Source organism: Portunus trituberculatus, chromosome 15 (assembly GCF_017591435.1).
Source record: "Portunus trituberculatus isolate SZX2019 chromosome 15, ASM1759143v1, whole genome shotgun sequence".
In the NCBI taxonomy this organism is placed as follows: domain Eukaryota; kingdom Metazoa; phylum Arthropoda; class Malacostraca; order Decapoda; family Portunidae; genus Portunus; species Portunus trituberculatus.
Window position 1 is genome coordinate 13,337,361 of NC_059269.1, and position 27,995 is coordinate 13,365,355.

General features: G+C 39.1%; 2 protein-coding genes across 8 annotated transcripts; one reads left to right on the forward strand and one right to left on the reverse strand.

Moving 5' to 3' along the window:
• Nucleotides 1-11: 11 nt before the first annotated feature.
• Nucleotides 12-16,115, reverse strand: LOC123503963 (lysocardiolipin acyltransferase 1-like). 4 transcript variants are annotated; one of them, XM_045254112.1, is made up of 10 exons: nucleotides 15,990-16,115; nucleotides 15,664-15,774; nucleotides 4,198-4,402; nucleotides 3,741-3,867; nucleotides 3,410-3,614; nucleotides 2,756-2,868; nucleotides 2,194-2,344; nucleotides 1,429-1,546; nucleotides 841-1,034; nucleotides 12-456 (listed from the first exon to the last, which is right to left on the reverse strand). In XM_045254112.1, exons 3-10 carry the CDS (start codon nucleotides 4,344-4,346, stop codon nucleotides 302-304), a joined length of 1,212 nt encoding a protein of 403 aa, XP_045110047.1. In that variant the 5' UTR covers nucleotides 4,347-4,402; nucleotides 15,664-15,774; nucleotides 15,990-16,115; the 3' UTR covers nucleotides 12-301. The 4 variants fall into 4 exon arrangements, with proteins under 4 accessions (XP_045110047.1, XP_045110048.1, XP_045110050.1 ...); XM_045254113.1 differs by lacking the exon at nucleotides 15,990-16,115 and adding an exon at nucleotides 15,930-15,974; XM_045254115.1 differs by lacking the exon at nucleotides 15,664-15,774 and having other exon boundaries at nucleotides 15,990-16,012.
• Nucleotides 15,994-27,995, forward strand: LOC123503961 (coiled-coil domain-containing protein 6-like). 4 transcript variants are annotated; one of them, XM_045254111.1, is made up of 9 exons: nucleotides 15,994-16,112; nucleotides 18,890-19,184; nucleotides 19,913-20,062; nucleotides 20,350-20,493; nucleotides 20,662-20,750; nucleotides 21,018-21,175; nucleotides 22,297-22,548; nucleotides 24,312-24,478; nucleotides 25,152-27,995. In XM_045254111.1, the coding sequence occupies exons 2-9, from the start codon at nucleotides 18,957-18,959 to the stop codon at nucleotides 25,392-25,394; spliced, it is 1,431 nt and encodes a 476-aa protein (XP_045110046.1). In that variant the 5' UTR covers nucleotides 15,994-16,112; nucleotides 18,890-18,956; the 3' UTR covers nucleotides 25,395-27,995. The 4 variants fall into 4 exon arrangements, with proteins under 4 accessions (XP_045110046.1, XP_045110045.1, XP_045110043.1 ...); XM_045254110.1 differs by lacking the exon at nucleotides 15,994-16,112 and having other exon boundaries at nucleotides 18,885-19,184; nucleotides 24,312-24,388; nucleotides 25,158-27,995; XM_045254108.1 differs by lacking the exon at nucleotides 15,994-16,112 and having other exon boundaries at nucleotides 18,886-19,184; nucleotides 25,158-27,995.

A 27,995-nucleotide genomic window follows, 5' to 3' on the forward strand; every position in this document is an offset into this window, starting at 1 on the left:
AAAAGACAAGATAAAATTTTAAAAGTTTATTTAGGTAAATATCATATCAACAACTACTCGTACGCTTCTAATATTTGGCAAGATGAGTTCAGAAAGTGACACTGCATGTATTTCATTCTTAAAAGTTACTGTACAGTTAATTGCCCTTTGGTTTTTCAGGAAAGACTAAATGTATCACTGTGTTCCAGTACTACTGTACCATGTCTCCATTAAAATGTATTCTATAAAAAGAGTAATAATGTTCTCTCTCAGTAAAAATATGATGGGACAGCATGGATAGAATTTTATCACTAACGATCATTCATTCTCTTTTCAGCCGCAATCCCTCTCGACGGTAGAGCCAGACCTCCAGGTGCTGCAGCCCATCAGTGACGAAGGAGACAGCTGTGAAGATGACAGTGTGGGCAAGGCACCACCATTGTACCGGCCACCACGTACACAGTAAGTAGAACACGCCTGGAAACACAAAGGTACAATTGGGACAAAATAATATGTAAAAAGAAGAGAGAGAGAGAGAGAGAGAGAGAGAGAGAGAGAGAGAGAGAGAGAGAGAGAGAGAGAGAGAGAGAGAGAGAACTTATTAAATTCTTAATCTAAACCCGTTTTCTTTAAGACGTGTTATGCTTAAATGCAATTTTTAACATTCATAGTTATAGAAGTACAATACTTTTCTCGTTTGTTGAAAGCTGAGTTATGTAAGTCGATCAGTAGTAGTGGCAAGTTGTTGTTGTTGTTGTTGATAACACTGCATAAATACATAAATGTTATACACAATGTGGTCACCTGTTTATTACGTTACTTCTTTAGCATTCCAAAAATAAGTTAGCAGATCGCTATTACCCAGAGTGAGTGGCGTCCAGAATAATATAGCTATGTAGGAAGCATTGACGGGCAGGTCAGGGAAGGATGCTGCTGGGCCCGGGAAGTGGCCTTGCTGAAAGGTGGTCTTCAACAACTGATCCTTCTCCACCCATGCGTCATGAAGCCACTCCTTCAGACCCTCGTTTGTGGCTGGCAGACTGCTGGCGGGATGTCTGGTGGGAGCAGTAAATTGGGATCTTTAATCACTTATTAACACTCGCAGAATTGTAAACAAGAACAAAAGAAAGATCTGCATACACTAAAACAGAGAGAAAATAGGAAGTTAATTCTGCCTATATAACAGCACGCGAGATTACTTTCTTATAAGTTTCAATCTTACACTAAACATGACTGATTATTGAATTCACCACGATAATAGCTTTCTTCGCTCGCCTTATAACATGTCCCAAAACAAACTATAAATTAAATAAAAAAAAACTATATATTTATTTCCTTTCTTTTCATCGCAATATGACTGAATGATATAATTCTTGAAAGAAAGGAAAAATACAAAAACAAAATAAGGTATTCATTATTGGATCTTACTCGCGTCACCACAATGCTCACCGCTTGATGTGGAAGTGCACCTCTTCAGGCATGCGTCCCTTGATCAGGTCCAGCTCGGTAAGGGGCAGTGTCTTCGGATACGCCACCGTCACGTCATACACAGCGTCCAGCAACTGACCTGGAAACACACACACACACACACACACACATATTAAGGTACGATAGATGTTGTTATCATCATTATTATCATCATCATCATCAGCTGTACTTATAGTAGTAGGTATTGACAGAAGCAATACTTAGTTGTTTTTGTCGTTGTGGTGTTCATAATCATCTCACGATCAGTAGCGTTACAAAATAAAATACCTAATTTACGATTAATTATCTTCTGTATTTTATCAATAATTACTTCATGACTTTGAACTCTCAGCGCATCACTCATTAAGTACCTACAGTTTGTATTTACAACTCGTAATTCCTTTGGGCGGTGAACGAACACCTGCTTCGTCTGAGCTCGTGTTTCTCCCCTGAGTCACATCACATACCTGTTTTCGTTTCGTACCATTAACTCACCAGCCTTTGAAACGTTGCACTTTTGTGTTATGCATGGATCTCATTAATGAGGTACAACAGCACATCTACATGACCGTTAACAAACTGAACCTCGTCACGCCGATTATATTATGTCAAGTCCTTAATTAAACACTAAAATTTTCGCAATCTGGAACTACACTAGAACATAAAAGTCGGACTCAGATAAATGTGCTGAATATTTGTGTGTGTGTGTGTGTGTGTGTGTGTGTGTGTATTATCCGTGTGACTCACTATTTCGAAGCTTATCGACGAGGAAGGTGAAGCCTGTGGTGCGGGGCTGAAGGAGATGCGTGAGCGGGCGAAGTCCCATCTTGTGTGCAAATTCCTCGCTCTTCTTTTGCGTGTGCGGAGTAAGATTGGTTCCCTCGGGGAACAGAAGCACCTGTGGTTGGCCACGCTTAAACCAAGTGTTGTGAATTGCATAAAGGAAAGCTCTTACGCCTACCACACTCACTTCACAGTATTTCATTAATGAACATTTGGTTATGTCATTATGGTTTGCAAGAATTAATCCCATTGTTAGGCTCCTGTTTGTGGAAATAAAAATTAACTCGTGTGTGTGTGTGTGTGTGTGTGTGTGTGTGTGTGTGTGTGTGTGTGTGTGTGTGTGTGTGGACCTTACTAGCTGTTTGTCAAATTCATTTCAAGAATAAGTGAGTGAGTGACTGACTTGACTCTTTGGTGAGATGACCGAATAGCTGATGACTGTGTCGCTGACTAACTTCTTGTTTCCCATGTGTCCTAACAGACAACGCTATTACTGACTGACTGACTAACTGACTGACTATAGCACCTGGAAAGTGTGATTGATGTCCCTGAAGTAGCCGAGGACGTTGTTCATGAGCCGCTGGTCCTCCTCCCAGCGGCGGTGGATGTATAGGAAGCAACACATCTGCATGATCCAACCTTCAGGGAAGGGGTAAGGTGAAGAATGGACACCTTTGGCATCTGCTGCACCAACCTCGTAACCATTTAACTATTCATTTCAATAAACTAATAAAACGAGACCGAAGTGTGAATATACAGAGCTCGTTTATGGATAGCATTGCCTTAAACTGTTTTACATTCGTAGGTAACAAACTTCATTCTAAGTTCAAGATGGAATTATGTCACCAGAGATAAGTGTTTATACTGTGTGACAACGTCTCATGGATTTTGAGGTGCCAATATTGGGACATGTGACGAATACAGGAAATTGATCGATTGCTACAACCACAATTTCCTCAGTACTAAGTAGTGCCCTTGATATTTCTATGTTTGCTTCTTGTGTGCCTGTATAGTGTTAGCAGTATATGGAAAGTATAAAAATTAATAATTTAATTATGTTACTAAGATATTTAGATTAATACATACGTAATTGATTTACGTCCATTTACTCAATTATCTATATATGTTTACATGCATGGTATCATTTTAAGAATTTTCAAACATAAGAAATAGGATTTACCTAGTCCTGGGAACTTCCTGATGCCGGACTTCAGGACAATTTTACAGTTGTGGGTCGGCGGGCAGGAAGCGTGAGCCAAGGCACCCCAGAAATAATTCCAATCCAAACGATTTCTGTGATTGAGGACGATGACAGAACGTTCCTTGGGGCGGATTATGTCCCCAGAGAGGAAAAACTTCACTCCGTACAGCACCTCCATCAGACCCTGTTTCAGAAGCATGACTATGTTGTGATATCAAATGACATGAAAAAAGACAATATCAGTGAATTAAAAGTTATAAAATGACTGAGTAAGTTGAGGATTCTTAAAATTACAGCTTCAGATACTTACGACAGCGTAACATTCCCACATGGTAAAGATGACTTCCGTGGCTCTTCGATAGAGAGGGCGAGAGATGAAGAGAATGGGAAGAATTGGGCAGTAGAGAGAGAAGAAACCCATCAGGATGGAGCCGTACCTGAGGGGCATGTGATGTGTGAGATACGCCGTCTAACGTTATTTACAGTTTGGCCTGTACCGTCTTATGTCACACCAATATACCAATATGTGTAGCACTGCATTCCATATGCTTGGTTTAGAAAGGCTCCGTTTGCCTTCAGTGCATATGCCGTGCAATGATCAATGGCTAAGTCAGTCTCTATCATTCTCACAAGAGCATTGATATAGTAATGTAAATTGTTGGTATGTGACAGACTTGAAGATGAGAATTTTGATATCAAAGTTCACACACACACACATAAAAGATAAACAAACACAATGATACAAAAGAGTGATCATCCTCACTCACCAGAGGAAGACGTAGATTATACCCTTCAGCCAGCCCTGCCATCCAACTGGGTCCTCATGAGCCTCCTTAGCATTGATCTGGAGTGAAGAAGGTCGCTTCGGAGGTGGCGGCTCAGTCCCCGCCTCGGTAACCTCGCCTGCCTCAGACATGGCTCACGCCGCACCTGTGGCTCCGCGATGACCAATGAGGTGACGGTGCGCCGACCCTGGAAGGAGATCGATTTTTTCCCTACTCTTCTAAGATCAATAAAAAAAAGATAGATACTGATAATAATAATAATAATAATAATAATAATAATAATAATAATAATAGTAATAATAATAATAATAATAATAATAAAATTCGAGTTGTCCAGGGTCAGCACGCCTCACTCTTGACGGCGCGGTCGATGTCACTGACCCGGGAGCAGGTAATCCAATGCCACTCATCTCTTGCGGTGAGTGAGGAGAGATGTGCCTCATGTGGCCACTTCAAGGATTTCTTTTTAGTCTGTGCTAACTGGATTCAATTCAAGGTCAGGTAAGAAAGTTAAGATTATAAAGAGAACCTCTCCCTTTCCACTCGCATTCTGCAAGAAACAATACTCGTAACCCGTAACAGTTTCTCAATAAGTGCTAGAATCTTCTACACAAGGTTTCCAAGGAGCGGGTTATTTTGATATTATGATTCCTACGAGTACTTTGACGACACATTAAGTATAAGAAACAGACGAGCATTCATCATCATGGATGGGTCTACTGAGCCACTGGCCACCTGGTAACACACAGGTGTATTAATTGACTAGGACACTTGAGAGGTGCAGCTGTCCATCAACAATAGTTCATGGTGCGCTCTCTAAAACTGGCTAGTCATATATTGCTATATCGAATGTCAGGTTTTTATAGAGGGTTGACAAAACCTTTCAATTTTTTACCAGAATGATTAAATTGAATAGAAAAAAGGAATCAACCTTTGTGGGATCAACATTTTTACTCAGGTTCTTTATCGGAGAAAAAGACCACTAAAACATTTTATTCTTCCTGCAGTCTTATTTTCAGTGGCTTTACTTTTATTTTTAGCTTGACAGAGTTCTCATGCAACTTCACAGAGTCTTTTTCGGTCTTATAGTCTCTCTCTCTCTCTCTCTCTCTCTCTCTCTCTCTCTCTCTCTCTCTCTCTCTCTCTCTCTCTCTCTCTCCATACGACCCTATCTTAATAATTATTTCGTCCCTTTAGATTTCAGACTTCATATCAGATTTCGCTCATACATCAGTGTATAGGTTTCAAATTGTTCTGTTTTCTCCGAGCTGCGAATATTTTCTTTACCTTGTTAAATTTTCACTTTTCTCTCGATCTGCACAAGGTTTTTTTGTGTTTTCACTGCAATTTATTATTTTCCATTATTACAATAACATCCACACGTCAATTCCGCATCTAGCACTTAAAAAAAAAATAAGAAGAAATAAAACTAGTGGATAAAACAGAAGAATATTTAAGCAGTTCTCGCAAAGAAAGATACTGAAGTTGCAGCGACATTCGAAAGTCATAAGTTTTCTGGACAGGTATGAATAAGTGAGAATGTTTTGTAGCAGGTTTGCAAGACTACCAGCACGAAGCCCTCCCTGACAACGTAGGAGGATTGGCTTGTACTCGTGGGCTTCCGCGATGATCACTTCAAAGGATTCCCAAGTGTGTGGCAGTCACTCTGTCTTTTTATTTGTTTATCTTTTAACCCGATGAAATATGTGGAGTGCTAAGAGTTTGTTGAGAGAGAGAGAGAGAGAGAGAGAGAGAGAGAGAGAGAGAGAGAGAGAGAGAGAGAGAGAGAGAGAGAGAGAGAGAGAGAGAGAGAGAGAGAGAGACACACAGACAGCCTAAAATAGACAGACACCCTCATTGAGACAGACAGACAGAAGATAGAATGAATGAGATGAATGAATACCTTACAGACAGACAGACAGGCACACAGGAATAAAGACAACCAAGTAGACAAATTAACAGAGAGACTGACAGACACACGGACACACACATACACGCATACAGAACAAGGAAAGCAGGACAGGCTTAAGCAAGAGCTGGGCTTCGATAGCTAATGACCACATTCAGCCTCACTCAGGAACGTATCATTACATCTCAAAATTACTTCCGAGTCTTTCATGAAGTGTAAGGCTCGAGAGGGAAAATACACAGAGCAAGTAAAATAAAGGGAAGTCGTTAAGACGGCAGCAGCAGCATCTACATAGAAAGCCTTCCACGCGCTGGTGCGGGCAACGATTCATTAGCGTTACACCACCGCCGGCATTTCATCTAATTCGGTAAAGAGGTTTTCAAGTTATTCCCTGATGAATTGACTACACTTTTCTTTTTCGTAAGAGCTACAACGAACGGTCATACTAACCACGTTTCCGTAAAGCTCCACATAAACAATTTCAATGCAGTTTGTTTATACTAGGACATGATAGAATATCGATACGCATTAACAGCCAAAATTATCGGCTCATAACATTCGCAAAAGAAAAGAATGTAACTTTTCATCACTCTGAAAACGGATGAACTGTGATGGATGAGTGCGGTATAAACTTGCTAGTGAGTAAAACCTACATACATAAATTATACACGCATTCTACATGAAGTAAAATCTAAAATGTGCATTTATTGTATCAGTTCATGAGGGTAATCAGCTAAATGTGCAAATCCGAATTCATCCAGCATTGTGGAATCAGACATGGCATATAGAAGAAAACAGAAGAATTAATTCACTAGTGCTGGCGGCGTCGGCAAGCTGCGAGCTTCAAACCTTCACAGTTGTGGCCAGTCCAGGGCGAGGATTGATTCGTGAGTGTCCAAACCAACAACTTGCGACGCTTCGCTGAGTTATGCAACATAACACAACACTTTACCCATTTCAAGAAAGTGTTGTGTACATTCACACAAACAAACAAACAAACACACACAGACATAATATATATATATATATATATATATATATATATATATATATATATATATATATATATATATATATATATATATATATATATTAGGCAATAACATATTAAGAGAGGCAACCTTTGCTAAGGAGAGGAAAGCTTACTGTCCTACCTGCGAACAAGCGAAGCAACATCAAGAACAAGATTCAAGGGGAACGTCCACCAAGAATATAGAGGGTGAGAGCGGTGAAACAAGCGTGGTGATGCTCCGTGGCTGCTATGGTAACAACGCCAAGCCTTTGCCGTCTCTCAGCAAGAAACTTAATGTTAGTGTCCGAAATGAATGTCCACCATGCACACACAACCAGGGCGGGTATTAACGTGGGAGAGTAGAACAGGTTGAGTGTTGTTGAAGATTGTTATATAGTTCTTTACTTGATCGAGAAACTAATAGCTTTAGCTAAAGATTCTTGCTGTTATATGGTTCATATTTATTTTATTCAATGATTTGTAAAATACAGATAAAACTTCTATAAATCTATACATCGCTCTGTTGAACTAAATAAGTATTCACTTTTTTTTTTTTTTTTTCATTTACATGACACGTATGGCGACAAATGACTGGTGACAGCTGCTGTCACTGCCTGGTGTCAGGGAGCCGCCGCTGGCTCCTAACAGGCGGAGGCGGGCGAGCGGGACTGGCCTATCAGCGATAGTGGCTGAAAATGGCCTTTCACATTTAAATTTCAGCACCAAAGTGGGTGGACCTCAACTGCAAGAGGAGCTGCATCAGATTCAGTGGGTTGGCGATGAGGAAAGTACCATCACTATTCAGTATCTCAGACAGGCTTTCCATGATAGCAAGTGTATAGAGAAAGCCAGAGAAATGAAGGGCGATCAACAACGGCATAAATCTGATATATTAAAAAAGACAACGTTAACGTTATCCATGCTATTGAAAATATGGGCACTTCACATTCCTTTGAAGCTGTAGTGATCTTTTTGTCTGTTGATCATATAACTGGATAAACGTATTTTGCAAAGTTTATTAGTTATTTTTGTGTACTCGCGGAGCTAAGAGTATTTTCTAAACATTATTATTATTATTTTTTTTTTTTACATTCGACCAGTGCACATATAGATAGGTACACACATATAGTACATTATTTGATATTGCAATCTTTTGCACTCCTATAGTACGTCATCTAGTACTGCAATTACCAAAAAAAGTAACTACAAAAATTTTACGGCAAAGCAAAGTTTTCGGTTAAAGTGATGTAGTCATTATTCAAGTATATAGTTACAAGCAGTCAAAAGCGCCACAAAGTCCTGTTTGATTTGTTTACAAAATTGCAGCACATATTTATGATCAACTGCACTAGTGAAAGGCGTCACCATCAAAGTAATTGATTTGCCGTCTCTCATTCCAGCACCTGCCCATTCTTTTAATATCAAAGTAACAAAGTTCTCCCTTATCCGCGTTTTTTTTTTTTTTTTTTATGAGTATCTGTTGTGTTTTCTATTTAGCACAGCACCAAAACTTAAGTTGAAAACACATGTGGATAAAAATTATAAGACTGTGGAAGCTCCTCATTAAGGTCACTGTCCCACGTCGAGTGTTTAGGTAGGTGACGTCATTCTATGAGTAAAGCTGACATTCAGCGGTCCACTTGACCCGCAAGGCCCTCTTTGACGTCTCCCGTCCCCTCCGAAATTGAAACACTGTCGAGAAACGTAAGCTCCCCTGCCACTCCTTCACCCATCCCTGGAGTACAAAGACCCTCCCCTACTCCAACGCTCTCTCAACTTGGAATTGGGAGCTATCACCGAGTCACAAGATAGCTTCTCGGCAAAATTTTCTTTGCTTGAAAGCGCTTATGATGCTGCTGTCTACACGGCACCCCCTTGCAGCCACTCACAGATGTAGAGAGGGGCAAGAAGAACGCCTTTAATGATGGAAAACTAGAGCTAGAATTTAAACCCTGCGGCGATCGATTGACGGCTCTCCCACTTGTTCATTCTCTCCGTCCTCCACCGCCCCTGCGACAGTTGCCTGTCCCCCTCGTCCCTGTCGCTTCTGCCTCTTTGCTTGTTGCCGCTGTTCTCGGGGGCGAAGTGATGCTGTGGGATGGTTAAGGATGCCGTGTTCATGATAAGTATTGAGTTAAAGGTACACGTTCATAGGGAATCACTCTATCATCTATTTTTTTCATATTGGTTTTCTCTGTTCCACGTATTATCTTTGTATGATTGAGAGGATGATGACGAGGCAAGAAAATTACACAAAATATAAATCAAAGTCGTAGAAACTATGTCCGTCGCCTATTGATAAAGCAGTTTTGCGAGCAAGAACAGAAGCAGCAATAGCCCCAGCGGCGGCGGCATCGGTGGAGGCAGCGTGGGCGGGGACGGTGGTGACATACACACTGTAGGTTAGCAACAAAGAAGTATAGTACAATGAAATATATGAAGAAATTACATACAAGAAGAAATTACAGTTTCAAAGTATAAGAAAATTATGTCGAAGCAAATTAAATTAAGAGTGTGAATCATTCGATGTCCTTTACACATGGCGCAGAGTGAAAGAATTGTTTTAATTATGTCTTGTTATTCTTTAAGGGGAAATCTTTATCATATGTAATGGGATGAAGTAGTGAAGCAGAGAGGCAGTGATTGTTATGTGTTGCTGCCTGGTGAGCTCCCAGCCCATGCAGCTTGATTCGGATTCACATCCTTTATGTTCGAGCGGCTGACTCATCAACTTCGTTCACCGTCTAGATTTTCTGAAATGGCCGGCGCATCCTGTGTTGCGAGGCAACAATAAACCACACACCAACAGTATTGCAATGACAATACATCCGTCTCCCTGCCCCAAATTTAAATGAACTTTATAACAACAAGAACGCCAATGCGCGCGCGCACACACACACACACACACACACACACACACACACACACACACACACACACGGACAGCCAATTCAAAACAGGCGGTAAGGTCAAGATAAACGGTGAGAGTCCACTCCTGAACACAGTCTTTTCACACCTGTTCTCTTCAGTCGTTTGTTTCTTGCTTGTTTGTTATATATAACACCTGAACAGTCTCGGTGGTCTCTTATTTTTTTTCTATGACTTTACTAGACCGTCCCAGGTCGGACAGAGACCGCACTTGTAGCAGCCTGACACATGCACAGACACCGCCCTGCCCTGTCACCGAGGGGTGACGCACGCCACACTCGGCACCACCACAACACTACCAGAGTACAAGAAATGTATGAGTGGCCACGGAAGTCTATCCCCGCACCTTCTCTGTTTGCCAGAGCTACACGGCAACAGGTACTGTATCGGAGTCAGGCACGCCGCCTCCTCACCTCTAAAGGCTCTGCGGCTGGCCTGGCGTAGTGGGCTAAGTCACATGCCGTATCTGAGACTCATCTGTACTTGGTCCTTCATTGTGTAAAAAGTCACATGTAAGGGGAGGGGAGGGGAGGGTGGATTCAGACACGGTGTAATCAAAAGCCTTTCGCCTTATAAACTCTTCTTCTGTGATTGTCTTCATCCCTTTCTCAAAGCGGATTTTTTTCTTATGTAGGAGGGGCACCAGCCAAGGCCTATAAAAATTGCCATTAAAATGAAGGCTCACTGAGGTGTCAGTCCCCAGTACAGTACAGAGTCAATGCATTAGTCAAAAATACAGCATAAATGCTTCGAAACTTCCCTCCCTGACTTATCCATGGGAGCTGGCATTAGGTGGATTTTTTTTTTTTTTTTTATCATTTAAAGTTTTGTTGCTCTTTGCGAGTAGCCTCTTGCATAAAGAATAAAGAAACACTTGCCCAACACTAGCAGACTTCACCGGCATGAAAAGAGGCACGGGTGAAGGAGGCAGAAAGAAGGGCTGGGTGACTGAGGGAATGCAGGGAAGAATGGGGCGAGGGAAGACATGTAGGAGGAGGAGAGAGAAGTTTGGACTATACTTAGAAGAAAAGAGAGACTGACGCAATGATGGAAAGATGTAAGAAGAACAAGAGACCTCTCAGAAAAAGTTGTCACATCAGAGAGAGAGAGAGAGAGAGAGAGAGAGAGAGAGAGAGAGAGAGAGAGAGAGAGAGAATATGACAATGATGATGAGAATAAGCGTGGAGGGAGGTGAGGGAGGAGGGGAATGGAGACAGGAAGACCTCTATTGAAGGGCGTCCATCCCAGCTAACAAGATTATAGAAGCCTCGCCAGTAAATACAAGTGAAGTGTTTTCCTCCTCCTCGCTCATGGTTAGTAGATGGATGCGACACACACACACACACACACACACACACACACACACACACACACACACACACACACACACACGGTAAGACCTGAGTTTCCGTCACTTGACTGTAAGGATTAACATTAGTGCGACATTTGGTCTGAGCAGTACAGTAGGACTGAAGACATAATATGTCTTCAGTCCTACTGATTTCCTCCACATCTTATATTATAAGATGTGGAGGAAATCATATCTCACTTTCTTGCCACCGATGCATTACGATGATCTTACGTTCTTCTTCATGTTCTATTATCTTTCTACAACACTAGTATACATCACCTAAGAGGCTGACAATTCGAATGGGGTTCAAAACACGGAACAGCTGGCCCTCAATTAAGGTCTCTCTGGTGTGGAGACCCTGCTAGTGAAGACTTAATTCCTAGATAGTGTTTGCTGGTGCGTGTGGAGAGGATCCTGAAGTCTGCAATACCCGAGCAGCGTGACAAGTCTGGCCGGGAATCATGGAGTTTAATTGCATGCTAGTCTTGATGCATGTGAAGTGTCTTAAATGGATTACAAACCATCAGCTGTATGAACATTCGCCAAATCTGCCACTTTCACTATTTGATGGAAACATTAGGTGGCCACGCGACACATTTCCCACACTTTTTCATTCATTTCTGAAAGACAACACTGATTAAAGGAGAGCAACAGAAACCCTTGCCAACCATGAAGAAGCAGCCATCTGAAATTTTGAAGAGAGAAAGGGAAGGTGCCTGAGTGGAGGTACGCTCGAAGATGTCCTGGAAAGTGAAATCGTTGAATCAGTCCCAGATGTTTTCTCTTTATTAATTAGTAATTATATACAACCTACTGAAGACTTCGGCTGTGTAAACTAACTAATTAATACACACACACACACACACACACACACCCGGTAGCTCAGTGGTTAGAGCGCTGGCTTCACAAGCCAGAGGACCGGGGTTCGATTCCCCGGCCGGGTGGAGATATTTGGGTGTCTCCTTTCACGTGTAGGCCCTGTTCACCTAGCAGTGAGTAGGTACGGGATGTAATTCGAGGAGTTGTGATCTTGCTTGTTGTCCCGGTGTGTGGTGTGTGCCTGGTCTCAGGCCTATCCGAAGATCGGAAATAAGGAGCTCTGAGCTCGCTCCGTAGGGTAACGTCTGGCTGTCTCGTCAGAGACTGCAGCAGATCAAACAGTGAAACACACACACACCTCTAAACTGCGTGATGTATGTTACATGTTAACTGAGACGAATATACTCTTTTTTTCCTTTAATCAAGAATCTGACACATTCCTTCCCCTTTGCTCATCTCATCTCAGCAATGGTAACCTATGGGAACAGCAAAAACTGAAGGGGACGCCTCAGGTACTCTTGTATTTGCACTGTGGTTGAGTCTTTACAATCACGAGTTTTAAAGACGATGTAGCCATAAAACTACACACGTAATGTTTACATACCACCGCCAGACGAGGAAAAGAACCTTTATATGAAGAGCACCCAGAGAGAGAGAGAGAGAGAGAGAGAGAGGCAAAATCACTATATATTTGCTTCCATCCATACACCGCTAAGGGAAGGAAAAGAACGCATTCCAAACATGACAGAAGAACAGAGACGTAAATAAATAAATAAATGTGATGCAATACGAGAGAAGGCGAGGAATGTACGTAGAAAAGGAAAACGCAATATCAAATTAATAAAGGCTGGTAGTAAAGATCAGATTGAGGCGGCGAGGGGAAGGGAGAGGGAAAGGATGCACCGGGAGGGAGGGAGGCCGAGAGGGGAAAGAGGAAACATTAGTATAGACAAAGGGGAAACAAAGGTGGAAAAAAATAAGCGCATAGCAACCTACCTCTCTCTCTCTCTCTCTCTCTCTCTCTCTCTCTCTCGTAAGTCATCAGTTTTCCCAGCACGTAATAATTGTATCACTTATGTTTCCCCTCATTTAAAAGACCAATATTTCTCTAACTCCCTTCCTTTAACTTCTTCCTTTTCTCACTATTATCAGTTTTCTTTCTTCAGTTTACCTAATTCTTGATTGATTTTACTCTTTCTTTGTATACACCATTTCCTTTTCTTCCCCGTCTAGTTTATCATATCTTCCCTTTTCCCCGTCATAAACCAAAGCGTTTCCTCAAATCAATATATTATGTAGCATGCCAGCGTACTCTCTCTCTCTCTCTCTCTCTCTCTCTCTCTCTCTCAGAAAATGAAAGGTGCTCCCGCGTCCTCAGTCTGACATTATTGTTCGCCTTTCCTCTGCCGTGCAATCGTTCATTTCCCACTCTTCGTTCCTTCCTTGATTGGGAGTGGAGGAGGAATAGAAAGAGGAGGAATGTGAAGAAACGAACGTGAGGCTTCAGAGAGAGAGAGAGAGAGAGAGAGAGAGAGAGAGAGAGAGAGAGAGAGAGAGATTTAATGTCTCACAATACTGCAACTTTATCTCTTATTTCATCTTAAAACACATGTTACTGATTAAATTTATCTTAAGTCACACTGATTCATGCTGCTTAAAGTTATTATTCACAGTAGAAATGCTCTCTCTCTCTCTCTCTCTCTCTCTCTCTCTCTCTCCTTTAAGGCTCAGGTTACGCTCTTGTGGTTTCGACGGGCAAATGTTCCAGTCTTCGTCAAGTTCTTACGTTAAGTTCTCGTCTTGCAACACCGGCAAGATGAAACTATCTTAACTTAACCTAACATAGCCTAACCCTAACCTAACCTTACCAAACCTAATCTAACCTATATACCTAACCTAAACTATCCAAACATTTCTATATACTCTGCAGCTGCTACCAAACCCACGAGAGACTGATCGAACCACTGTTGAGTCTTCTGTTGGTTCGAGAGAGAGAGAGAGAGAGAGAGAGAGAGAGAGAGAATGTCCTGCAGTTAAAAGTTGAAAGGCTATACATTCTCTAGTGTAAAAGAACATACATTCATACATACATGAATCAAAACAGCACTTCCCTCAACACTTAAGTCTTAAGAAGTTCGTCATAGCAGAATTAAGGAACAATGTATGGTCTGAGAGAGACCGAAAAAAAAGTAAATCCCATGACAGTCGGTCCTACGGGGGAAGAAAAGCCAGGGTATGATCGGTTCCTTATTCCACATCCTTTTCTTTCGACGTTAAACGGGAAATTCGAGTCCCCGCTCAACAAATCGTTCGGTTCAAGGTCAGGTATTGTGAAGGAAAGTAAAGATACCATGTGGTTTGCCTTCACTATAGACCGTTGACTTTGTGCACCAGAGGGTTTGTGTTGTCTTGGTTTATTCAAGTAACTAGTTCGATAAAGAGTTTTCCTCATCCTAGTGCTCGAAGTAGAGATTTAAAGATAACTCACGTTGCACTCCTTTCTCCGCCTTTTCTTTTCATTTTCATTTGATATATACAGTACAAGCGTGCAGCCGCCACGTAACGTACAGCCTCTTATCGAAGGTTTTCTTTTTTTTTTACCAAACTAATCATGTTCTATCGTCTATGATCTGTATCCTCTCTTTCCGAGCACCATAGTTATTAGTGTGTGTGTGTGTGTGTGTGTGTGTGTGTACTCTTTAATCTTTAATACGAGTATTATCAGTTTTCGTTACATCCTGTGTACGATATAAAAATATAATCTTTCTCTCTCTGTGTGTGTGTGTGTGTGTGTTTCACAGTTTGATCTGCTGCAGTCTCTGACGAGACAGCCAGACGTTACCCTACGGAACGAGCTCAGAGCTCATTATTTCCGATCTTCGGATAGGCCTGAGACTAGGCACACACCACACACCGGGACAACAAGGTCACAACTCCTCGATTTACATCCCATACCTACTCACTGCTAGGTGAACAGGGGCTACACGTACAAGGAGACACACCCAAATATCTCCACCCGGCCGGGGAATCGAACCCCGGTCCTCTGGCTTGTGAAGCCAGCGCTCTAACCACTGAGCTACCGTGTGTGTGTGTGTGTGTGTGTGTCCTCGCGTGCTCTAAATGACGTTTCTGTGATTGGCCCGTTTGTCTCTAATCCACAGAGCCAATGTGACACCACGACACCCGTCATTGGTGATTGGAAATGCCCAATACCTGCTTCCCCACAGGTTTTATTTTTCTTCCTTTTTTTTCAGCCCGGTGGGTCAGGCAGACACGAGTTACGGAGGCACATTCACTGCCACTATCTTCTTCACTAACAAAACGTCAACTGTGTACAGTACATAAATTGTGGAAAGCTTACTCTTTACTTTATTTACATGATACTAAAGTAATTATTGTTTTCAGTGGACAATACAATCAAGATGTTACCTCTCAGAAGTCTGATGCCAGAGTTGAGAACCTTTTTCGTGTTGTCGACTCGATGGTTCATTGAATTCGTCTATTAACATCGATGTCTGTGCGGTTAAGTTCCGCACTATCCTGGAATAGCATTTTATATATATATATATATATATATATATATATATATATATATATATATATATATATATATATATATATACTGTATATATATATATCACTTAAGACATTATTTCCCCCGCGGGATTAAACGTTAGCGACAAAGTAGTAGTTACACTTTCGTTCACGTCCACAAGATATTCAGCACTAGCATACACCCACACACGCCTGCTCACCTCCGACACTCACACTACACTGGGTGACTGACGCCACAGCCAGAGACGCTCGCCTCCAGCCCCTCCACAATAGCAGCAAGCCGCGCGCTGTGCAGCCGCTCCAGACAGCTCAGCACGTCACAGGTAATGTAACGTTATAACATTGTGCGTTCGTAGTTATATTGGCAAATGACCAGTACGCAAATAGAAATGCAGGATGAAGAGACAGTGCTAGTGATTTTCATTAGGGACACAGATTGGTAGTAATCTTGGTAATGGCCCTCCAACCAACTATACTCAACCACCCAATCCACCTGTGGATCCTATAGGTATGGCCCCTAAACTATCCACATCAACTTACATGTGTGAATGATTTTTTTTTTTATCTCTTGTGTATGCTTTAGATAAAAATAATAATGTCAATCAACCAAGCTGCTTGATCTATCATTGCGAAAAAGAAGTATAGATATTCATTCACATCTATTCAAGTAAGTATCATAACATAAAACACGAAATAGCAGACATTCAGTTTGAAGTTATAATAGTGTCATGAATTTCAAGTCAATTAACAAAATAACATCCCTAATACCACGGAGCAGATCACTGAAGCCCAACAATCCACATAAGCCTAACCAACCGACGGCCGAACGGATCTTTTGGGTGCTTCGGCAGGGATTCGGTTTCCTGCCTTGTCCCTGCAGCGACAACAGAAGGCTATAATCTCCTAAGGCAATGTTTCCATTTTTTTTTCTTTTTTTTTTGAGCGACTGCCACTTGGAGGTCCTGTAGAATCCCGCGTACCACCTGGTTGAAAATAAAAATCAATTCCAGCAAATATCAATTCACTCACAAATAGAACACACAAATGAACTAACAACAAGGAATACAACACAATTTAATGCGAGGGATGCATTTGTTTCTTCTCCACCAACTAATCGATGCCAGATTATCTTGTGTATGATAATATATATATATATATATATATATATATATATATATATATATATATATATATATATATATATATATATATATATATATATATATATATATATATATATATATATATATATATATATATATATATATATATATATATATATATATATATATATATATATATATATATATATATATATATATATATATATATATATATATATATATATATATATATATATATATATATATATATATATATATATATATATATATATATATATATATATATATATATATATATATATATATATATATATATATATATATATATATATATATATATATATATATATATATATATATATATATATATATATATATATATATATATATATATATATATATATATATATATATATATATATATATATATATATATATATATATATATATATATATATATATATATATATATATATATATATATATATATATATATATATATATATATATATATATATATATATATATATATATATATATATATATATATATATATATATATATATATATATATATATATATATATATATATATATATATATATATATATATATATATATATATATATATATATATATATATATATATATATATATATATATATATATATATATATATATATATATATATATATATATATATATATATATATATATATATATATATATATATATATATATATATATATATATATTATTTTTTTATCTAATTATTTATTTATAAATTAATAAATTTCATTTAAGAAAATATAGCGTATGATCCCGAAAGTGCTCACGTACCACTTGTAATGCATTCGCGGACCACAGGTTGGGAACCACTGTCCTAAGGGCTACAGTAAGTCATACAAGCTATTACTTGCATGCCATGTTTACGCCTTTGATACTGATAATGATTTTTTTCCATAACATATTGCTCCATTATGAAGAGTGCAGCCGGAATTCTATTAGATTCCTTTTGGAAAAATATTGATTGATTATGAAACTTATTTTGACAACACTGTTTAACGCATTTAATGTCATCTACCTGTATGGGCATTCTATATCATTATCTCTTTTTACTGGCCGTTTGTATCAACCTAACTGTTTCAAGAATGTCAAGGCTGTAGTATGTTGGACTTGATGATTGTTCACACTACCACGTATCACCACGGCGGTCACAAAGGTAGTTACTGACGGTAATGGAAGGCGGTGTGCAGTGCAAGATCACGAGGTAGTGTGTATAATATTTGAGTCACACCGAGCTCGGTCTTAGAATTGCGCATATTAATTTGCCTATTTATCTGTTATGTTTAAAGGAAGCTTGGTTTAATGGAGGTGACATGAGTGAATCTATCGCTGGAAGTGCTGATATCTATCTTTAAGAAGTCACTGTTGTAATCTACAGAGAAGTATTATGAAATCCTACATCCTTTCCTTGCTTCGTATAACCTCATCATTTCAAACATCAAGAGCCTTTAAGAAATGTTTGAACAGACATTCATTCCGTTTCTACAGAAATCCAACGTTGTCTTATTATATAGTGATAAGGTAGATCTCTCGCTGTTTGACAAAAACCTTCTTTACCAGAGCCAGCGAAGTCTTTTTAGTTCCTTCGTAATAAGGAAGAGAAACTCAGTTGAACTTCCTGGAAGGGGATACGGCTGAGTTAATACAATAACGACTAATGTGCTTATTTGCCACTCTAAGACTTGCCATTTATTTTACTATTTATTTTGTAACACAAAAATATAGTGAATTATATAGCTAGGATATCTTTTTGGCTTCAATTGTTTGTGTACTGAACAGTAGCTATGACAAGGCTTGTGGATGTGATTATATTTGTAATTTTTTTTCTTTTACAGAAATTTATATATTTTTGCTGATGAATCATATTTTATATGTGCGGTATTATAATGACAACAATATATATCATACAAGTTTAAGGCAGAGTTGTGGCTTTGATGACAGTCAGCCAGAGTCTTCCGTCTATTACCGGAGTGTAAACATGGCCGACAGCGCCAGTGAGAGTGACTCGTCCTCCGTCACTGACGGGCCAACCATGCAGCCCCCGTCCATGCCACCCTCACCCATCACGAGGGAGCAGTGGCAGAAGAGAATAGACTGTTTACAGCAGCAAAACCGTGTTCTCAGGGCTGAGCTGGAGACGTACAAGCTGCGGGTGAAGAGTCTGCACGAGGAGAACAGGGCGTTGCGGCAAGCGTCTGTCAATATTGTGAGTGTGTCTGGCTGGCCTGCCCTGCCTGGCTGGCAGGTGTCAGGTGGTGGGTGAGGGGCTGCACCACATCATGACGATAGACTCTATCCTGAAGGAATTCATAGGGGAGGAAATTTGATCAGGGGCTCAGTAATTCGAAAAGTAAAATCCTTTCTTCCGGTAGCATTCTCAGTGGTGTTTGTTCTGGTTAGGGTTATTACATCCCCAGCCAAAAGTAGTGGTGAATGGGAAACAAAAAGTGTGTTAAGGGTGGCTTCACATTATCATTGATGGTAGAAATTATTTAGAAGGAAATAGTCAGTTTTATAATTGAATGTAGGTTAGATAGGTTTTGATTTTTTTTTTTTTTATTGATAATGGATAGCATATACAATAATTTATTTGTCTATAAGCCTTGATTTGGACCAATTTGTGGCTGGTTTTCTCTTATTGTATATGGTAAATGTAACCAGCAATGCTAACACTTAACAATTTCACAAGATGCTTCACAATGTACTACATTTTTTTTTATTACATTTAAAGGCTCATTAATTATCTCCACTGATATCACCTAATTCTGACCAACATTTGTAGCAGTTTATGAGCCTGTCTTAAATGCTATGTAGTGCAGTAAGAACTAAGGGATTACTGAGGGACAACCTTTAGTATGAATGGAAATACTTAAGGTGGTTAAGACTGGGAGACAGAGCTCCCTGTCATAACCATATAATTTTTTTTCCCCACAGCAAGCCAGAGCTGAGCAAGAGGAGGAGTTTATCAGTAACACTTTACTGAAGAAAATACAGGCTCTAAAGAAAGAAAAGGAAACTTTAGCTCTCAACTATGAGCAAGAAGAGGAATGCTTGACAAATGATTTGTCTCGTAAACTCAGTCAAGTTAGTGTTTCTTAGATTTCCTGCATTACTTTATAAGGAATCTGTATGACCTGATAAGCTGGTTAGTTTTCTAATTGTACTGTGAACATATTTACTGTTTTAGCTGTAAAATAATCATAAATTTTTACAAAAGCTTCACATATAATTTATTACAAAAGGAGATCATATTTATAGCATGAGACTGAGATGTGGCTTGTATATACATATGCTTTAAACAGATGAGATTGGTTAAATTGTATCACTAATGTAAGTTGTGTATGCAAGTAAATGATGGTATGTCCTTCCAGCTGCGTCAAGAGAAAGTGGAACTGGAGCAGACTCTTGAACAGGAACAGGAGTGCCTTGTTAACAAGTTGATGCGCAAAATAGAGAAGTTGGAAACGGAAACGGCAGCAAAACAAAACGACCTAGAAACTTTAAGGAGAGAAAAGGTTTGATATTTGTATATTTGCTTTCTGAAATCTTTACTATTGGTGTTTGTTAGTCTACATTGAGAGTTATGTCTGTATTTCTGAATTCATCCTCATTTCATTTGACTTGAATGGTATTTTAAACCCCTGGCTAATGCAATTGAAATTGATTACATTCTCATCGGACAGATTGAATTGGAAAATACACTGGAACAGGAACAAGAAGCCCTAGTCAATAAACTATGGAAGAGGATGGATAAGTTGGAAGCTGAGAAAAGGTAAGCTTTTTTGTGGCAGTTTCATTTAGAGAAAAGCTTAGTATTGTGTGTATTGCTTTTAGGAAATCTTTTGATATTCTGTCAGTTTACATATTTTCATTGTCATTCAATGATTTAATTTTTCCCGTCTTCTATCCTCTGTCTCTCTCTCTCTCTCTCTCTCTCTCTCTCTCTCTCTCTCTCTCTCTCTCTCTCTCTCTCTCTCTCTCTCTCTCTCTCTCTCTCTCTCTCTCTCTCTCCTTCCCTCATTCTTTTTCCTTTCTGCAGGATGTTGCAGGGTAAACTGGAGCAGCCAATCTCAAACCCACCGTCACCAGCAGACTTTAATCAAGGTGACCGTGCAAATAACTTATCTTCACACATACAGCACCTGCGGGATGAAGTATCTAGGTTTAGAGAGCAACTCACTAGTGCCCAGGAGGAACGTAAGTACCGCACTCCAAATTCATTTATTCTTTTCTTTGACAATCAAAGTTTTAGGCAAATTGTTAGTTCTTTCCTTAAACTTAAAATACACTTAAGTCCAGGCAGGAAAGTAAGACAATAGCTAGAGATCTTCTTCTGTAGCAAAGTACTAGCTGAATTATGTTTTTTGATCTAGTTGGATTGGTGCACTATTGTTGTGTTGAGATCTTAGTAATCTGGCTCCTAGGATGCAGTTAAGGATCAGATCTCCCTTTATAAGTATCAACGTAGGTGGCTGAGGTAAGCTGAAAGAGCTCTCAGACACAAGTACAGAGGCCTTAGCAACATGCAATGCTATGCTTGGGGTTGCAGGATTTCAGCAGGAGTAAAATGGTGAGATGGAGCTGGAGTTGCATCTTAAGCAAGCCCTGTGGAGCTGGAGTTCGTGTGGCAGATGCTAGTCCATCCCCTGTTTTGCACTGCCTCTGCACAGCTCACATAACTGCAAATATTCTCACACATAGAGAATTGTCATGTTTACTAATTGCACATACACAAGTTTGCATATTCTGAAGCTTCATTACACAGGTTGACATGTACAAATAACTTAATAGGCAGAGAATGAAGGTAAAAAAATAAAGGATCCAGCTAGAGATTATAGATATATGAGAAGTACTTGTGATTTTTTAAGGATAGCCTGGAAGGTTTGGCATGCTTGGAAAAGGGTAAAAAAGTTAACGTAGGGTGATGGAAGTGGTTGATTGGTGATTCTTAGTGTGAAATACCTAGTGAAAATGATGGAAGACTAAATTTGACAAAGGATTTACTGAAGATTAGTTAGTGTGGTTTTTAGAGTAATGCTTCCTATAAATTGTGGGAACAAAATATGGGTTTGAAAGGGAGAAAGATGATAATAAATTAAGGGGAGAAAGATGATAATAAATTAAGGGGAATGGAAAGTGTTGAAGTGGTGTCATAGGAGTGTGTTGACTAAAGGAAGCTCTCATCACAGCGACTTTTAAGAGGAAGTTCCAAGGAGCATTAGAGTAGATAAAGTTGGACTGATAGGTTATTTCTAATAGACATACATGTGGTTTTGGAGTTAATATGCTGTAGGGTTTAAATGCAATGCTCCTTCCAGACAATCGCACAACCCAACAGTATGCAAATGAAGAGCGTTTGATTCGTGAGGAGAATCTACGTCTTCAGAGAAAATTGCAAATGGAAGTTGAGCGAAGAGAGGCCTTATGTCGACACCTCTCTGAGTCTGAGTCGAGTCTGGAGATGGAAGAAGAGAGGCACTACAATGAAATCACCTCCCACCGTCACCGAACACTCTCCAGTCCAGTGCCGTACAATCCTTCTCCCAGTCCATCACGTCCACTTTCTCCAGGTATGCTCATGGTTCTTGCCCCATTGATGTTGTGATTTTCAAATGCCTCACATACACACACACACACACACACCGCATAGTGTAGTGGTTAGCACGCTTGACTCACAATTGAGAGGGTCTGGGTTCAAGTCCCGGAGGCGGCGAGGCAAATGGGCAAGCCTCTTAATGTGTAGCCCCTGTTCACCTAGCAGTAAATAGGTACAGGATGTAACTCGAGGGGTTGTGGCTTCGCTTTCCCGGTGTGTGGAGTGTGTTGTGGTCTCATTCCTACCCAAAAATCGGACTATGAGCTCTGAGCTCGCTCCGTAATGGGGAAGACTAGCTGGGTGACCAGCAGACGACCGTGGTGAATTACACACACACACACACACACACACACACACACACACACACACACACACACACACACACACACACACACACACACACACACACACACAAACAAACAAACAAACAAACAAACAAACACACACACACAAAAAAAAAAGTAAAAAAAAAAAGTAGATAAAGAAAAAAAAAAATAATAGAAAATTTAAAATGAAATATTAACAAATATGTACCATCCTTAATCCTGTCACTTCATAGATATTTAACATGCTTGAACATTTTTTCTAATTACATCTAGACTGTGTAGCTGGGTGAAGTTTACTCCACTCATATCTTGTTTCTTCTCTCTCCTATTTTCCAGTTATAGTCATAGTGTTTAGTATAAGCCGTATCGAACAAAAATTTTTCGTTACACATTATGATTCTGATGCTGAAGTATTTGTCTTTACAAATTTCATTAGTCAGGTCAGGCAGTGAGATGTCTTTAACCCCTTCGCGCTGGATGTTAAAAAAGCCCGCCTGTATGATATACTGGTGGTAGTGCCCGAGCTGGAAACTCGTGCAAGCTTGTCATACTTGTCATCTTTGTGTATTATGTTGCTATTTTTTAGTCACTATATCGCCTTCGAAGAGGAAAGTGGACGCTTTTCTCTTCGGAGAGAAAGAGAGAGAGAGAGAGAGTGATATTTGCTAATATTTTAGACACAAGCGGGACGCATGTAGCTTATCTTTCGAGAGGAAGAGGGGGAGGGAGGGAAGGGAGAGGGAAACGAAGGGAGGAGAGAGAGAGAGAGAGAAGAAAATTTGTTGTTTTTGTATGTGTGTGTGTGTGTGTGTGTGTTTTCACGAATGTTACAAGGCGGGACGCATGTAACTTATCTTTCGAGAGGGAGAGGGGGAGGGAGGAAAGGGAGATGGGGAGGGAGGGAATGGAGAGAGAGAGAGAGAGAGATGGAAACAGTCTATGCCATTGGGTAATTTTAGACACAAGGCGGGATGCATGTAGCTTATCTTTAGTGATTGGTGGAGACAAGGATGGTGGGAGGAGCACTAGGATTTCAAGGACAGCATACGGCGTGTGTAGTTGGTATCCAACTCACTATATGGGACAACTGAACTGAAGAAAGTTCAGAAAAGAAATATGACGTCTACGTAGGCGTCACTGTATATGCTACTGGGGCTTCATGACGCCCACATAGGCGTCACCGTATTGAAGGGGTTAACCTTACTAATGATCAATTCCATGCGGACATAGCATTTGGTTTCAGTGGAGACTTGTCAGATAAAACTAACTCTCTCTCTCTCTCTCTCTCTCTCTCTCTCTCTCTCTCTCTCTCTCTCTCTCTCTCTCTCTCTCTCTCTCTCTCTCTCTCTCTCTCTCTCTCAGGAATGATAGTGTGCAATATAATTTAGTGTACATTTCTTTCTTGGCACAGGTCTTTCCAGTTATAGTGGTGGACGTGACCTGTTCTCCCCTCCAAGCCCTATGGGTCGTTGTCCCCACTGTGGCCAGGTGATCATCCACCATCCTCCGCCCTCTGTTCCTCCACCTAACTACTTGCCCTCAGCATCCCCTCCCCCTCCACCTGTAATATCTCCAGCAGTAAGTTGAAATCTCTGTTCAGCATATCTTAAGGTATCATTGCATTATTTTATCGGACATTAATTGTATGAAAATTAGTACATACTCAACTATTGGTAATTATTGCTTAAAAAGTTAAAAAGGTTCAAGAGATTGGTATTCAATTTGTTTGAAATGTTTATTTACTAGGTGTTTAATTGAATTTTGATGGCATTCTGCTTTTTCTTGGATGCCATCCTACTTGTTTTCAAAATGGCCTTGCTCAAAAAATATATTTTCACTCTTGTTGAAATAATAGTTATGGTACATTACTTAGTATGCTAGCAGAGTTTTGAATGGAATACTAACTGTTCACAAAATAATCATGTGGAATTTACGCAACTTGACTCATGATGAAGTTGTATAATTTGTTCTAATTGTGAAAGCTGTTTTTGAATGGTGAAAATGTTTGATGTTTGTTTAATTTCATGCATATGATGTCATATTGTTGCAGTTAATGATAAATATTTGCTTATTATTCAAATTTGACTATGCGTATTGAAGATTAATCCATTACTGCCTATCCATGTGTACTACAGAGCACTTTAGGTCTGTATCTTCAAATTATCTCAATATTTTGTGAATATTTTAATGAATGCAACCTTCTCAAATATGTATAGAATTTTGTTTAAATGAATGATTTCTTGAATGTCAGTTCCAGAGACTTGGTCCTCGAACTTCACAAGAACGGTTTGTGAAGCCCATTGCTCCTCCCCCAAGCAGCTCAGCTTTGTTGGCCACTCCAGCTTCCCATCATACATCATCTAATACTACATCAGGATCAGCCTCTAGTTCCACGCCTCCTCATCCTCCTCCTCCGCCTGTTCCAGCCCCACAGCTGCCCTCCTCTCCTCACCCTGTTGCCCCGCCTTCTCCCATGGATGTGAGCCGCAATTGATGGAGAATGCCTTGGATTTGTGGTAAAAAATCTCTTATATCACCTGTAGAAAGGTTGCTAGTAAGCTTTATATCATGATTAGAATTGGAAATTTATTTTCTCTTATTTGTGGATATAATGTTGTGACTTGTGATAGAAGAGATACTGATAAAAGTGAATTGGGGCAACTTCTTGAAAAACTTGCGGACAACAGTGAATTGTGAATTGTGTATGCCACAGATGTCCTGATGAAATTCAGTTAATGAAACTTATGCAGATTTATGGCAGTCTTAGAAAGTGTAATTTAAGCTAAATGTGATAACTGCGTGAGATAAATACATAAGAAAGATGTTAATAGAATAATTTGAAGAAATGATGTTAGTGTAAGAGGTGTGGAAGCAGTGGCAGTGAAATGGACTGTTTCTATCTGTCTTCCTCTGATGGTCTGTCTGTCTGTCTGTCTGTCTGTCTCTTTCAATCAGTTTTTGTCAATCTATTTGGCAGCAAATCTATAATCTTCTGCCATAATCAGTCAGTCAGTTTTTGTCAGTCAGTATGTCTCAGACAGTCAATGTCTGCCAGTATCAGTGAGTATGTCTATTTGCACTTCACCCCCCTTCTCTCTCTCTCTCTCTCTCTCTCTCTCTCTCTCTCTCTCTCTCTCTCTCTCTCTCTCTCTCTCTCTCTCTCTCTCTCTCTCTCTCTTTTGAAATTGTGATATCAAGCCTGCTTGTTGTTGGACAACTGTATGTCAGTGTCTTTAGAATTTAGTGCTGAATTGATTCCCTTAGATGAAGATACACTAATATTTACCCTGATTGTAGCACAGTTTATTATTTTGTTTTACAGTGTCTGTGAAGCTATAATAAACCAGTTTATGCACAACTGCTCTATTTGAAATTTGTGGTAATATGATAACATTACCAAATAATTAGGTGATGGTATTTTCTTGTTATGGGTTCATTATTACTGGTTCATAGTTCATATGACCTTTAAATAAGGTCCAAAGATGAGAAAAATTAAGTTAAAATAACCTTATGTAAAATTATTATCAAGCATATAATTACAAGTATATCTTGTAAATTTGTCAACAAAAAAATAATTGATTTTACAGATAAAGTTGTTTTTATCTACATACTGTTTTTTAGTATGGATGGACATATCTTTGTATTTATACAGGTATGTAGGTAAGTACATAATGCTTATGAAACTATGTACATGAACACATGAGTACTTAATATGTTGTATTTATCACTTGATGACTTCATTACATTGCTGTGCCTATCATGCATCACCAATGCTAATGACTGACTGCGTGTAAGCAACTCTAATTGTCATTTACATGTAGAGTCGTGGCAGCTTGAAAATTGATGGAAAATACTTTGAGCATATATATATATATATATATATATATATATATATATATATATATATATATATATATATATATATATATATATATATATATATAAAATGATATTTGTATCATAGTTAAATAGAAAAGGTTGGTTGGGGAGTTATTTTTTAATTATGGCATTTTGATGAAAGTGCTACATGATATTTCTTTGGATTTTTAAGTCACTGGCTTTGATCTATACTAATTCTTGCAGAATGATACAGTGTTCTTGGGTGGCTTGGGTTTAATGATGTAACTTTAACATTTGAGTGAAATATCTTAGTAAATCACTCATGAAGAATGGAATAAACTGTGCTGTATTACTGTCATGAAGGAGATCTTTTGATATATCTTTTTCATTGCACATTGCTATGAGCTGGAATTCCAACGCTCACCAGAAGATGCATGCCCACCGCATGTATGCATAACCATACCTTATAAAAGTATATAGTCAGTTTCAGTTGAGTCAGTCTTGCGCGTTTACAAGATTGACCAAATGGATGTTATATACCTGCCTCTTAGCATTCTAGGCATTCAAGACAGACAAATTTTTGCTGAATTATGGGGTGATTGTATTACTGAAGCATCGAAAGATGACAGATACCTAAACAATATCTTGAATTGGCAGTGACAAGACAAAATTATGTTTTGATAGTTTCATTGCTATTTCTGAATGTTAACTTTTTCCATGTATCTAATTTTTTTTTATAATTGTAGTTTGATCTTGTTGCATGTTATTTTGGCTGCACATATTTTTTCACCATGTCTGTGATGATTTTTTTTTTTGTAACAGGCAGATAAACCAACTTTATCTGTACTGTAATTGAATGATTATTGATTAGATTTATGCATGTAAATTTAATTCATAAAATCTGATAAAATTACTAGTGTATATAGTTTGAGTGATGCATCAGGTAAATTGTTATTTGCTTTACACTGCCCTCAGATTTTGTTATCTGCTTTGCATTTGTGCTCTATCAAAACTATTCACATGCAAAACTAAACTCCTCAGTTTCTTCTTGACTAGCAAAGCACATGTAAACCTGTAAGCAGTTACAGTGTGAGAGGTTTGAGTTTGATATCTTCTTGGGAATATATACTGAGTATGATGATAGTGGTGCTTACTCCTAGAGTATATTTACTGTACTGAGATTTTATATTCAGCAAGTTAACTTACTTAGGAAAATTTATATTATTCAAAGCAATAAATTTATTCAGAAACTCCA